The sequence below is a fragment of the Cebidichthys violaceus genome, unplaced genomic scaffold (assembly GCF_023349555.1).
Source record: "Cebidichthys violaceus isolate CVI_PGR_0920_01 unplaced genomic scaffold, fCebVio1.0.p SCAF_19, whole genome shotgun sequence".
NCBI classification, from domain to species: Eukaryota; Metazoa; Chordata; class Actinopteri; order Perciformes; family Stichaeidae; genus Cebidichthys; species Cebidichthys violaceus.
This window is the reverse complement of record NW_027176361.1, coordinates 7,115,343-7,128,983: the sequence shown is the minus strand read 5'-3', so window position 1 is coordinate 7,128,983 and position 13,641 is coordinate 7,115,343. Positions and strand designations below refer to the sequence as shown.

At 38.6% G+C, this 13,641-nt stretch overlaps 1 protein-coding gene across 9 annotated transcripts in view; it reads left to right on the top strand.

The window, feature by feature from the left end:
* kcnip4a (potassium voltage-gated channel interacting protein 4a) overlaps positions 1-13,610 on the top strand; it is a 119,550-nt gene extending 105,940 nt beyond the window's left edge. For all 9 annotated transcript variants that reach the window (XM_068713440.1, XM_068713432.1, XM_068713433.1 and 6 more), the window contains 7 exons: positions 2,221-2,345; positions 8,954-9,023; positions 9,558-9,628; positions 10,147-10,254; positions 11,050-11,154; positions 11,248-11,310; positions 11,392-13,610. In XM_068713440.1, coding sequence (XP_068569541.1) covers positions 2,221-2,345; positions 8,954-9,023; positions 9,558-9,628; positions 10,147-10,254; positions 11,050-11,154; positions 11,248-11,310; positions 11,392-11,439 — 590 coding nt within the window. In that variant the 3' untranslated portion in view covers positions 11,440-13,610. The remainder of the gene's footprint in view (positions 1-2,220; positions 2,346-8,953; positions 9,024-9,557; positions 9,629-10,146; positions 10,255-11,049; positions 11,155-11,247; positions 11,311-11,391) is intronic.
* The last annotated feature ends 31 nt before the right edge of the window (positions 13,611-13,641 follow it).

The window sequence follows — 13,641 nt, the reverse complement described above, 5'->3', positions numbered from 1 at the left end:
CTGTGAACTTATTACATAATGACTTTCATACTTAGAGTGGTGCTGCATAGAACAGAAGAGGTTGTGTATTGTGTTCATCAATTCAAACCTTAGATCATATAGCAAGCTGCTTAGGGGGACAGGCGAGAAAAATTTGACAAGGAGCACGCTTGGCTATGTGTAAAAAGAATAGACGCCTGATGAGATGTCATTTTACACCCAGACTTGAGGTCACAGGCTCCATATCATATTCAGAGCCTTCCTTTTACACTGATGACCTACATTGTTCTAAGAGACTTGTTAATAAGGAATGTAACCCAGTGAACTAGTTGCTCGTGACTTGCAGCGATGCCATATTTAGGCCGCCTTGAACTTGTGCTGCTGCTTTACATGTAGAGACACACGGTAAAACAAGAGGGAACTCCTCTTGAGTTTATTTTCATCGAACTGCATTAGCATTTAGATGTCAGCAAAATATTAGCTGCTCATATTTTTGCAATCTTTTGTAAATGCAAAGGTAAGCTTACAGCACATGTTCCTTTGAAAGGTAGTTTGTGTTGTTGCTTTTAAACTATTACAAAACAAGATGTTGTCCTGAGGAACCACCTATGAGGCAGCCTTATGTCCATGTGAACTTTAACACACCCTCGCTTCTTGCATGTCCAGTTTCCTAGAATGAGCTGAGGCTGTAAGTTGCCTGGGTAACCGTAATACCTAATGCTGTATTTCCTAGGTTACCCTCAGATTGTCCACAAGCGCGGGGTGAGAGCTCGACTCATGAGGCTATTTCCATGCTCCACAGCCAAAAAGCCATCCTCCGAAAATCAAAGCAAGTGGCTCCTCCAAGGCTCTCTGTCTCTCCCTGTGATGATTTTTTTTTCCTGTTTTTTTTCTTGGTATGGGGGGGTGCACACTCAATGTAGGCTTTAGTCACACACAGTTGCTTAAGCTTTCTGATTCACACAGAACATTTGGGTTTTACAGTTGAATAAGTAAAAAGGATGGATGTTGAATGTGTAATCTGACGTGGCATTTATAAACAGATTAGACTATTGTGTTTTCCCCAAACCCTGTTTCCTATTGTGTTCTTGATTCTACATTAGTTTTGTCACAATTGCATTTTGCAGAATATTTTCATCAAACAATACTCATCATCAAATTGAATAATTACCCAGCTGTATGTATAATGAGATCAAATGTTTTTTTTCCTTATAATATATCAGTTAACATCACCTATGAATACAAAGCATTAGCTCCATAGCAGCAGGTTGATTGTGGTCGGTTAGAACCACAATTGGTCCTTGGGCTGTGGGCCACAATAGTACCCTTTTGAGCTAATAAGGCATTTAGACACTGTGTCACACTTGAAGTATATGAGAGGCCAACAAGACAAGTCAAACGCTGTGCTGCGAGGATAGCGCAGGACGGTGGCAGGGCCCAGACAACATCTGCCATCATTACAGGCCCATTAAAAAGTTTCGCAGGGTTCATGAAGAGGCTCACTGACACGAGGACTTTGTTCTGAGGCTTCAGTAACACTAATTATGTCTGCTGCCGAATTTGGCGTTGAGGAAAAAAAAGGCCACTTCAAGTTTTGTTTAGTTTTGTGAAGTAACATTTGCAAATAGAAGGACCTGACATAACAAGGAGAAAATGGCCTTCCAATTGGAATCACTTGGACTCACGATGGATGTTCTTTGTTTTCAAGAAGTTGTACAGAATTTTATTCCAAAATGTGACGTTTTTAAAAAATAAGATGCAATTATCTTGGTTTATTTGCTGAGTTATTGCTGCTATTTGGAAGTGTAATGGGATATCTCAAATTCTATCCTCAAGCATGCTAATTTGAAAAGACTCACCAGCCTCAATAGTGCTAATTATCTCTGCTGCTGTAGTTGGTGTAGAGAAGACCAGGCCATTTCAATATTTGTTTGGTTTAGTGAAGTAACATCTGCAAATAAAAGGACCTGATCTAACAAGGAGAAAAGGGGCTTCTAAGTGGAATCACTTCAATGGGTTTTCTTTTTTCTCAAGAAGGTGATATAGAATTTGTGACCATTTCATGCCAAAATGTGACATTTTGGATGTAGAAGATGTAATTATCTTGGTTGATTTGCTTAGCTTTTGCTGATATTCGCAAGTGTAACGGGATATCTCAACTGCTAGCCTCAAACATGCTAATTTGCCAAGACTAACCAGCATTTGTTCACATCTGACCTTCTTCCTCCTCCTCCTCTCCAGACAGCGTTGAAGATGAGCTTGAACTGTCTACAGTTCGCCATCGCCCCGAGGGACTGGAGCAGCTTGAAGCTCAGACACGTTTCTCCCGCAAGGAACTTCAGATCCTTTACCGTGGCTTCAAAAATGTGAGTGCCACCATGCACCCTCAGCACCATACATTATGTACAGCTCAGTGGGCTTTGTTCTCTCTTGGACATCTCTCCTTGACATAAAAAACAGATTTTCCTTTGATTTCATTTGGTTTATTCTTTTTCATAACCTCAGGGGTGTTGAGTTTTGGACAGCCCCACTTTCTTCTTGTTCTCGTAACTATTGAACGTCCACTCTGCTTGTGTAGCAATAAATTATAATCAAGCCTCTGATGAATGCTATTTTTGCTGAATCATCGACACCATGCATTATCATGTCCAGTTGAGCTTACCACATAAAATATAATTTTCTGTACATTGTTCACTGTGCCAAGGATAATTAGTTCACACCTCCAACACATTGTGGGAGATGCTGATGAGCAATCAGGTCAAAGTCCTCCAGAGCAGCCCAGATCACTTCATTGTCACCTCTGGTGTGAGGCGTAATGAGATGACCCAGAATTAACTCAACCCAAATTGTCTGGCAATGAAAGCGAGGAGGAAAGCGAGAGTCCTGTGATAGAGGAATTCTCATGGGGCTTCAGTTTTCTGTTGAGCCTGCACTGTGCTCCAGCCAAGTCCCTGCAAAGCCTGCCCATTAGTCCACTTCCACTTGAGACCGAGTTAAGAGGTAAGAGGTGTACTAATGAGTCCTTTAATTTGTGCTGCACACTCTGCCTGACTTCCTATAACACTGAGGGAAAGAATCTTGCATATGTTTATAGACACCCTCCCAGGTTTTTTATTTTAAGTTTAGCCGTACTAGTGGCATCGTTCTGTGGATGGCAATGTCAGTCGGCTGGTTGGTCTGTCGGTTGGTCCACTTCAGTCCATTGGATGGATTGCAATGACCTTTTGTACTGACTTTCATGGTGCCCAGAGGATGAATCCTATGGACTTTGGTCAACCCTTGGCTTTCTATCTAAGCCAGCAGGTCAAAGTTAAACTTATCCAGTGAAAAATCTTTTCTCTGTAGCCATTGTCAGGTTGACATTTGTGTAAAATGTTTCAACAACTATTGAATGGATTACGATGAAACTCGGTGCAAACATTCATGTTCCCTTCACAATTAATTGTTTATAACTTAAGTGATCCCCGTGATTTTTCATCTAGCCTTCATCGGGTCAAGATTTCAATTTGTCCAACACTCTAATTGGCAAAGTGTCTGCAGATCTTATTACAGTCCCATCATCTTTAGCAGTGCTTTGTGTTTAGTGCTAATTTGCCAATGTTAGGATGCTAGCACACTAAACTGTTGTGCTTCAATTAGGAGCTGCTGTCGATTCTTAGACTTGTTACATCACAGATTACAGTAATTTTAGGCTTTTCACTTATATTAAGAGTTACTCATCACTGCTGTATAATTAGACAGATGTTGGGCAGCAGTCCAAATTAGACCAAGAGAGAGACAGAGAGAGAGAGAGAGTAATGTCACTATGAAAGCCACAGAATAGCTTTTTTCCATCACTAAGTCCAAAATCTAGCTCAATTTTCAAGTGTGAGGGTGAAACGGCTCATCCCTGTCTTGCCCCAACCTGTTGACTTTGGGAAAGCTTTTATGGCCAGCCAGACTAATAGAAGCTGGCCTAGTTCCAGTGACGATACATGTGTCCCTTTGTCCTTGTTGTCCAGGGTTTCAAAGCAAACCAAATGCCCGTGGGTGGCAAAATGAGGTTATTTGTCCTGACAACAAACTTTGCAAAATTCACTTGACACACAAATGGTCAAGGTGGAGCTTTGTCTTAGATCCAGCAATATATCTAGTAGGGACTAAAACAAGACGTCCGGCACTGTGGTCTTGCTCTTAAGGAGGAATTTTAGCAAAGCTCACCTTTTAAAGGTATGAGAGAATCCATTGTTTCACAAATCCCTTGACCTCAGATGACAGAAAATAACACTATTGTCCTCACATCTGGCTAAGTCTGCTGGGCTTTCACAGTTCACAGTCCAGGGCACTGCCTTGGGCATTAGATTAAGATCTCACCATTTCTATTCTATCCGTGATGATGCCTCTGTTCACAGCTTTATTTCATTCCCCACACTGCTTATTGCCGCAAACCTTCACGAGTCTCGGAAAGGAATTTCATGCCTGGCCGGTTTTACATTTCACAGATTGTATTTGTTATTTTATCATCACGGATGAGCTAATTTTACAAGCATATCAAATGAATACAAATACATTTTCTGAACTGAAATGAATAATGTGTATAATGGAGCAACATGCAAGGGCAAGTGAAAAATGACACCCTCATTTGTTATCATTCTACTTAACGTACTACTTAAATTCATCCAATAGCTCTTTGTCCATAATTTCTGTTTGATTTAGAGGTAAACAAATATACATATATGAAAAACTCAATAATATATAGAAGTAAACAACTATGAATGTGCCTTTACCATAACCTTGCATCAAATGTAGGGGGTGTTACAAGATGAAAGAATCAATGCTAGTAGAAAAGAAAGCGAGTTTGACCTTGGTAAATTCCATTAATGGTTTCAGAAGATGCTTAATTTAATTCCATAATAAGTAGATGTAAAGTATCCAAATGTAAATCAATAGGTAATTTATTCATTTGTCAGTGCTTCACTGATGCAGAGAAAAATGTATTTAAAAGGAAACCGTTTTCCCAAAAGCTCGATATTATTGACTCGTGTAGAGAACAGTGTGAATGAGGCCCTGACTTTTAGCTTAGCGACATCAAAGTCTATCCTGGTGGGACCTTAAGGCAGTTCAGGCATTGAGTGAGTGTAACTATTTCACTGAACTTTAAATTGAATTGCAGGGACACGGTGTTGTACGTGATGATAACTAGATAACACGCTGGCTTCATTCTCAATCGAAAAACTGCCTCCCTCCCTCATGTCATCATGAGGCTGAAAAGAGACGACAGAATGTGATCAGATGAATTCTGCCGTCGGGTGTAAGACGCAGTTTAACAATCACAGTTTCACTGACCGTTCATCTTCCTTCAGGTTTGTCAGGATGACTTAGCCAGGTTAGAAGAAGAAAAAGCTGACTTGGAACACAGCCATCTGTATATTAGTGCCCCACTTAAACAGTGTGTTATTAGTGTTGACAGCTACAATTACCATCTGTGTTGAAACACACACACACACACACACACACACACACACACACACACACACACACACACACACACGCGCACGCGCATGCACAGGCAAGCAACGTGAAATTACGTGTTTGAAAAATCTCCCCCTCCCCACTATAAGTCCTTAATTACTTGACATCTACTTGCACTTCCTCAACAAATGGTTGACTGTTGACAACCCATTCACTGCAGTGTTATGGATCATAAACAACATTCTAATTAACAGAAGCTCCACAAAACAACAAAGAAATACTTCTCTATGTCAATGTACAGAGATGCAGTGGAGCAGCTTTGCTTTCAGAGCGAATATGTTCAACTTCTTTTGTAAACTGAGAAGTTTTGGAAAATACTCTTATTTGCTTTCTTGCTTGGAGTTGGATGAAAAGATCAATACCACTTTCATATCTGTTCGTTTAATCGGAAGGTTAGCCTAGCTTAGCATTAAGCCAAGCAAATATACAAACCGTAAAATAAGGAGGAACAACTAATCGTTTTCCCTTTTAGAAAAATCTATATTCTAATTGCATAAATTGCATACAATCATATTCTCTTCCAAAACTAAACACACTTAATGCATTTAAGTGCCGTATTACATTCGGGATTTAAATGCTTCATGCAACATATTTCACCACTGCCCTGAACTTCTAAATGAAATAATTTCAGCTGTAGTGAAGTCAGGGTGAACCGTCAAAAATATGAAATGTTATCCTTTCAATTTGTTATTGTCAGTTATTTGCATTAAAAAAAAACACAAATGTTTGCATTGATCAAAAAAAGATCTTGGCATTGGTAGTTTTAATGATATATTATAAGGTACTTAAAGTTGTTAGGATGTTAAACAGGTTGTAATACCCTCTCTAATATATATTTCATATTGTTGTGAAAACATCTCCTTACCATAACCCTTTCTCAACAAAAAACTAATTTCCCGAAATTACATTTGAACATAATGTTATAATTATAGTCAATAGCCATTTTTACTGAATAGAGCATGTTCACCATCTTAGCTTCTAAGTTTAGCTTGTTAGCATGCTAACATTAGATTACAAGCTCTAAAGACAAAGTACAGGCTGGTGGCATGGTCATTAGTTTTTAACTGAGGACGGCCCCAAATGGAAAGAGAGGATCAATCATTCATTACAATTCATCCCGAGGTGGACATCAATGTTTGTAATTGAATTGAACTCCTTCCAATAATAGCTCTGGAGACATTAGACTCAAAACCACAAATGTGCAAGAAGAAATGTTAGGAATTAATTAAAGTCATAGATTCATCCTCTTGGGTTATAAATGTATAATATGTCATGGCAATCCATCAAATAGTAGTTGAGATATTTATTACGAACTTACAGCCTCTGTTATCTGTTAACAGCTAACATTACTAGCTCTCCTCCTGATGATTTCAATCAATGCTCCGTTGATTATTTGTACCGCAAATCATTTTTTTAATTGATGATTTTTAGTAATTGACTTACAAAAGTTTCTCAAGGAAATATTTCACCCCTAATTTGCTGCAAATTATCTTAGCAAAAAAGCAAAAAGTTAACCAATTCACTTCAAATTAGTTTTTTTGCACTATAATGTTATCCAAAAAGGGCAATATCAAGTATCTCAGCTTGAATAGTTTTGTCAATTCATACCACAATTGCCAATATAATTCCAATGCTACTCAGTCCGTTCACCATGGAAAAGTTGCAGCTATGCTGCATCATATGCTAGTTTAACATGAACAGCATCACACACTCAACAGGCTCTTCGACTTCATTAAATCAGGTCGCAGACTGCCAAACTACAATATGGAGACTTGTGCTCATTCTGTCTCTTTAACTTCCCCCAAATTCTTGACCTCACCTCACCCCACAAGATATGTAACTGGGTCTGTGAGACAACAGAATAACAGTGTCGGGGGATTCATGCAGACAACCTCGCAGCATCCTCTTGAAACATAAGGAGCCTGTTTGAAGCGAGACAACAACGTTTCATCTCTATATTTTCATCCCCACTGTTCTGTTTCCTAACGCGGCTGATCAAACACGGTCACAGGAAGAGCAAACGCAGTGTGCCCTGTGTTGCTCACATTAAGAAAATAGTTTGTCTCAAACATTCCCATCATCCCAGTGAAATAGCTGGAACAAACTCTCTCGACTCTTTAAATCCAGACATTTAATTCTCATAAAGATATAGAAAATGGACAGCACAAGTATATTTCTTTATTGTATGGCTGTTTAATTTCTGTTGGAGTTATCAAAGAGGTTTTCAAGTTTTTGTATCCATCCTACAGTATGTTCTTTATCTTTGATTTCCTACAACAACCTCCACTATATATGTGGTTTATTGTCTTGTATAGAAAACCCAGACACGCATGTGCCTTCCCGTTTGGAAATTGTCTATATAGGTGGAGCATTTCCTCTGTTCCAAAGATTCAATATCCTGCAGCAGTGTGCAGCCTCACACCAAGCAGAAATTGAACCTGCAAAACTAGCTGCCGTTATCACCACACTGCCCTGAGCAAGGTCATCCACTGAGTCTTTGGTTAGCTCCTTTTCATCCAAAGGAGACAAAAGCATCCTTCTTGGAGGTGTTATGTAAGAGCATTCAGTCTGTTTCTACTGAAGACAGACAACCACAGGTGGGTGACACTGTATGACTGCGGACAAGATAAATATTGAGGCTTGGATGGTTTTCAGTTTCAATACCACCAAATTGAACATTAGCCTTTACCTATTACAGACTTGCTGAGAAAACGGTCAAAAGTTAGTAAGAAAATAAAATGATGTATCCTTGAAAGAATAAAATATTGCTCTTCTAAATGCATATTTCCACCATAGACAGATACATATAATGATCCAGAGATAAACTAGCAACTCATTTATTAATTTGAAGTTAAAGAGTAACTTAACATTAATTCGGAAAGACAGTGTTACACTGCCCTCTCTGGTTGAAAAATGCAGGTCTGTTGAACCCAACAGTGATGTCACAGTGTTCTTGACACACCCTGGAGTACACTTCTGCATCGCTGATTTAAAAGGACCGTAACAAGTCGAACCACTGTCGTTCAGCAAAAACAAGATTTGCAGCTGCTGTTAAGTTGCTCTTTAAATATTGAATTGTGTCATCTAATTTAGTGTACTTTGAAAAGATACTGAGGTAATGTTTGGCCACATTAGAAAGCTGGCTTATGTTTAGCCTCTTAAATATTTTAAGGCATATTGAAATATTTTTTTATTTTTTTACATTCAAAAATCTAGAATCAATTATTGCTCATTTCACAAATGTAATCATTGGATGCAAGAGGTCTTCTTCTACAGTGAAAATTGACTTTTCAGTGTAGTATGTGCACTGGAGGTGCCAAGTGTCAGTCACACTTGTGTAAGTTGTATATTGGACCATGACTGGCACGTCTTAACTCAGATTTAAAGCAAGGACTTTAATATAAGAGGGAGTCTTTAACATATAGATGCTGAATGGCCTTTGCAATTCCATTTTGTCTTTCAGGAATGCCCCAGCGGAATCGTCAACGAAGAAACCTTTAAAGACATCTACGCACAGTTCTTCCCGCAAGGAGGTTTGTGTCATGTGAGCCTACTGCTTTGTTTTTGCAGCTTGTGTTGCTGCTTCTTATCACCTCCTGTGTGTTAGACACAAATTGCCTTTCACTCATGTTTAGAAAAATTGCAACAATTCCAGAGTACTTTTAAGTTAAACCTCCATCCAAGAAAATGTGTGCGAGAGGGAGAAAGTAGTTTGTATTTAATATGCAGGCTGGAGTTGCTCACTGTTTGCTCTCATCATTATGCAAAGATTCTACCCGAGGAACAAGAGAGAAAACATTAAGAGGCTTTGATATATCTGTTCAGAGAGAGGAAAGGCAGACCAGTAAATATAATGGCTCACCAAAGAGTCACAATGATAAGTCTTAGCTCTCAGCATATTGTTTTTCTCTCTCATCATGAGGGAACATACATTCTGATTCTTTGAAGTTGTCCATAAAAGCAACAAAACTTTCCCTTGAGCCATTTTCCTGTTTTGCAGTAGGTGTTTCTGCTGTTGTCGATTGAGCGGCAGATTGTTTTTTTGATTTAATTTGTTCTCTCCATAGATGCTTCAACGTACGCGCATTTCTTGTTCAATGCATTTGACACAGATCACAATGGCTCTGTGAGTTTTGAGGTAAGCCAAGTATTGTCATATTTCTATTCCTAAACTAAGGAAGTATTGTCTTGTCCATCACCGAAGTCTCCTACAAAACTGCATCAAACTGAACATTTTTTCGACACAGCGAACCCCAAAGGCTTTACTCTGGGGCATTATGTAATCTGCAACCCCAATAATTCTAAATTAGCCCAAGCAAGTCTACTTGCGATGCTATCAACACGTGATTAATATTTATGAAGGCCATATTTTTGCTTATTAGGACAGAACAGCTGTCATTATGCCAAACCAGAGCTAATGTGCGGTCCATTCAGTTCAAAAGTACGGGGATTCCCTGAGGGCCGACACAGATTACAAGACAGTTAATAACTGCGTGAAATTGGCTGAAATACTGCCTACGCGTAATGTGCCTGGTGACTATTTGTACATAATGTTTTTGTTTACCTCATAGGTTTTCAAATATGTCTTGTTTACAAAAAGATAGTTTTTGAATCTGTGTTTTAATACAATTCTCAGTGACTATTTTCTCACTGCAGGATTTTGTCATGGGCCTTTCTATCCTCCTGCGTGGCACGATCCAGGAAAAGCTCAACTGGGCTTTCAACCTGTATGACATCAATAAAGATGGATACATCACTAAAGAGGTATGTCCCTTTAAACAGCAGTGAAATGCTATGAGACGATCACTGGAATACCCAAATATCCACCTTTTGCGTGAAGTAGATTTCGAAGCAAGTGTTCTTGTTAAAGGGTCAGTCCACATCAGGATGATAACATGCCTACATGTTGATGTTTAACAGGTGTAATGTGTTCTATGTTCACTAGCTTCTAAGTTTAGCTTGTTAGCATGCTAACATTAGATTACAAGCTCTAAAGACAAAGTACAGGCTGGTGGCATGGTCATTAGTTTTTAACTGAGGACGGCCCCAAATGGAAAGAGAGGATCAATCATTCATTACAATTCATCCCGAGGTGGACATCAATGTTTGTACCAAATTGAATTGAACTCTATCCAATAATAGCTCTGGAGACATTAGACTCAAATCCACAAATGTGCAAGAAGAAATGTTAGGAAGGAATTAAAGTCATAAGGATTCATCCTCTTGGGTTATAAATGTATAATATGTCATGGCAATCCATCAAATAGTAGTTGAGATATTTATTTTATCAGCCTGGACCAAGGTTGAGGACCGACTTACAGCCATTACCATCCCTACAGCCACGTGTGCTGTTCACATTTTTCAAATGTTTGAACACCACAATATCCATTCACATTAATTGCATTGGAGTAGCTGCAGACATCTCTATAGCTCAAAATGTCAGGCACATGAAACCAAAATGATAATAGCTCTGGAGACCATTGCTGCCGATTAGGGTTAAACGTGGAATTCATTTTTCTTGTAATTTGGGTGAAATGGACCCTTTTCTATGTGTTGCAGGAAATGCTGGACATCATGAAGGCCATCTACGACATGATGGGAAAATGCACATACCCTGTCCTCAAAGAAGAGGCGCCGCGTCAGCATGTAGAAGTATTCTTTCAGGCAAGTGTGTCGCTGGCAGCCCTCCCTACACCCTAAGTGTCAGTCCCAGTAAAGAGACTGTTTTTCATCTCTGCTTCTCTCCGTCTCCAACAGAAGATGGACAAGAATAAAGACGGAGTGGTAACCATCGACGAGTTTATCGACTGCTGCCAAAACGTAAGCTGGATATCCCAACACATCTCCTTCACTGCTGTTGGCACACTTTCTTTTTCTCATTACATTGTTTCTCTTGCGCAGGATGAAAACATCATGCGATCGATGCACCTCTTTGAAAACGTTCTTTAACTTTTGGCTGAGTGTGGAGGAGAACATCATCTTAAGCTTGGCCCAACTTGGACTCCAAACTGTGTACAGTGTGCTATGCAGACCTTTGATCATAGATATAATATTGTTCATTACTGTGGGCCACAAGTAGGAGTCGGCAATACGGTGCGAACTCTCTGGAATGAGTTGCCTTTTGAACATTTTAATAAATAACTCGTTGAACTTGATTATATGACAATGGATAGAAAGGAGAGGGGGAAAAAAAGGTGTTTCCGGTTTAATTTTCAAAATGAAAACATCTTAACTTCAAGGTTGAGTTCCACCATTTGTCTCTGGAGTGTCTTTCTATTTGCTGAACAGCGAGTGCTGCAAAGTGCATTAGCCTCCAACATTATAAACACTCGGGGGAGATTTGTGATGAAGAGCTTTAAACAGGATGCCTCTCACTCTGTTGCAGCCTTGACTTGTTTTATTTACTGCCAAGTAAAATCACTGTGACTTTATACAGCATAAAAAAAAGAACAAAATATATAAGGTAATTTCACACCCCTCTCTGATTTTACATTCCAGACTGGCTCTCGATTCCAGAGTGTTCTTACCCCAACTTAGTTAACCATTGTGGTCTGTCTTTTTGCTCTTTCAACGAAGCATTTAGAGAAAAAAAACAGTATACATTTGACCATTTTCAATTGTATATAGTATTGATAAAGCATTAGATAAGAACTCTATGAGAAACTTTACAACTTTGTTCATGTTTACTTGCCAACTAGAATGAGACAACACAAGGATTGTATTGATGTCAAAATTGGACCATAAAATCGATGGTTGGTCTACAGAAGCACACAGGTAGCGATATTTACCAGGAGTATAACATTAGACGATGATCTTTTGTCATAAGATAAATGCTGCTTTCAGTGCATTTCATTTTACCCTATGTATGTATATTCTCTGTAAAGTAAACCATCTATGAATATGTTTTTATTTTTGTTTTTGAAACATTGTTCAGGAGGTTACACTAAGAGCAGTGTTTGAGGTTATTTATATGGTATTATGGTCATTGTACAAAAGATTGTTGGTTGTACAGTATTAAATGAAAGTTTGCTCTCGGGTGAATTTCAGGTCTTTAGATTTGTTCATATAATTCACTGTTTTTAAAAAGAAAGGGCAGTGGGGTTTGATTGGTGATACAATCACTGTAACTTTGTATTATACTCATATTTTTGGGGTTGTCGGCTAATACTCTTCCTGCTGTTTTCCTCCTCCTCATCCTGTGGGCCAGAGGCCTGCCCACACCTATTCAGCCTGATTGGTTCCTGCTGTATGTGATTAAAGCTTTGCTTGGCCTCAAATGTGATCAAACACCAGGCATGCTGGGTACAAGTCTCACTTACGGACTTCCTGTTGCTTGTTGGAATCTACTGGATCACTGAAGTGTCTGAACATTATGTAAGTAAGTTACTGACTTCTTCTCTTCTTCTTTTTCACAAAGACTTGGATGTTGGGTACAGGAAGTATCCATCAAACCAGCCGGAAATCTGATATACACTTAAGAATTGGTGGATTTGTGGTGAATACTTTGCAGCATTTAACAGATTATCATGTTGTTTTTCATTCAAAGTGTTCAAACAGTATGATCACAAACATTAAAAAAATCTCCTTAGCGAGGCATGCTGGTCATTAGTTAGTTTAGTAATGAAAATGAAAAATAATTTTTTTTTTTACTCATGATCTGTATATTTCCATCAAGAAATTGCCATTTCTTCCTTGATTTGTGTTTGTGTGCCTTACTGTTTGTACAAATGTTCCTTTTCTGTTTGATTGACAAATCTTTATTTTGTCTCAGCAATATGATTATGAAACGCTACTGATACAATGGATACTACCACTTCTTAGCATATCTACAATATATCCCAGTGGATGTAGACATGTTTATTTCTACATTTCTTCTGTACATAATATCCAAAGTCCGCTATCTCTGACAAAAGTGAAAAAATAAACTATACACCTCAAACTTTCAAATTTGTGTTAATATTGTAGAGCCTTGAACATGTATCGTTTACATCCAATGTGCTATAAAAGTGGAATTTAGCAAGAAACAAATCTATATATTCCGTATTCGTTAGATGTCTGAGAGGAGTTCTATCTTTGAGAGACTGACATCGATATATATATATATATATTGTAATATCTTATTGTGCATGTTTTATAAACCAGAATCTGTTC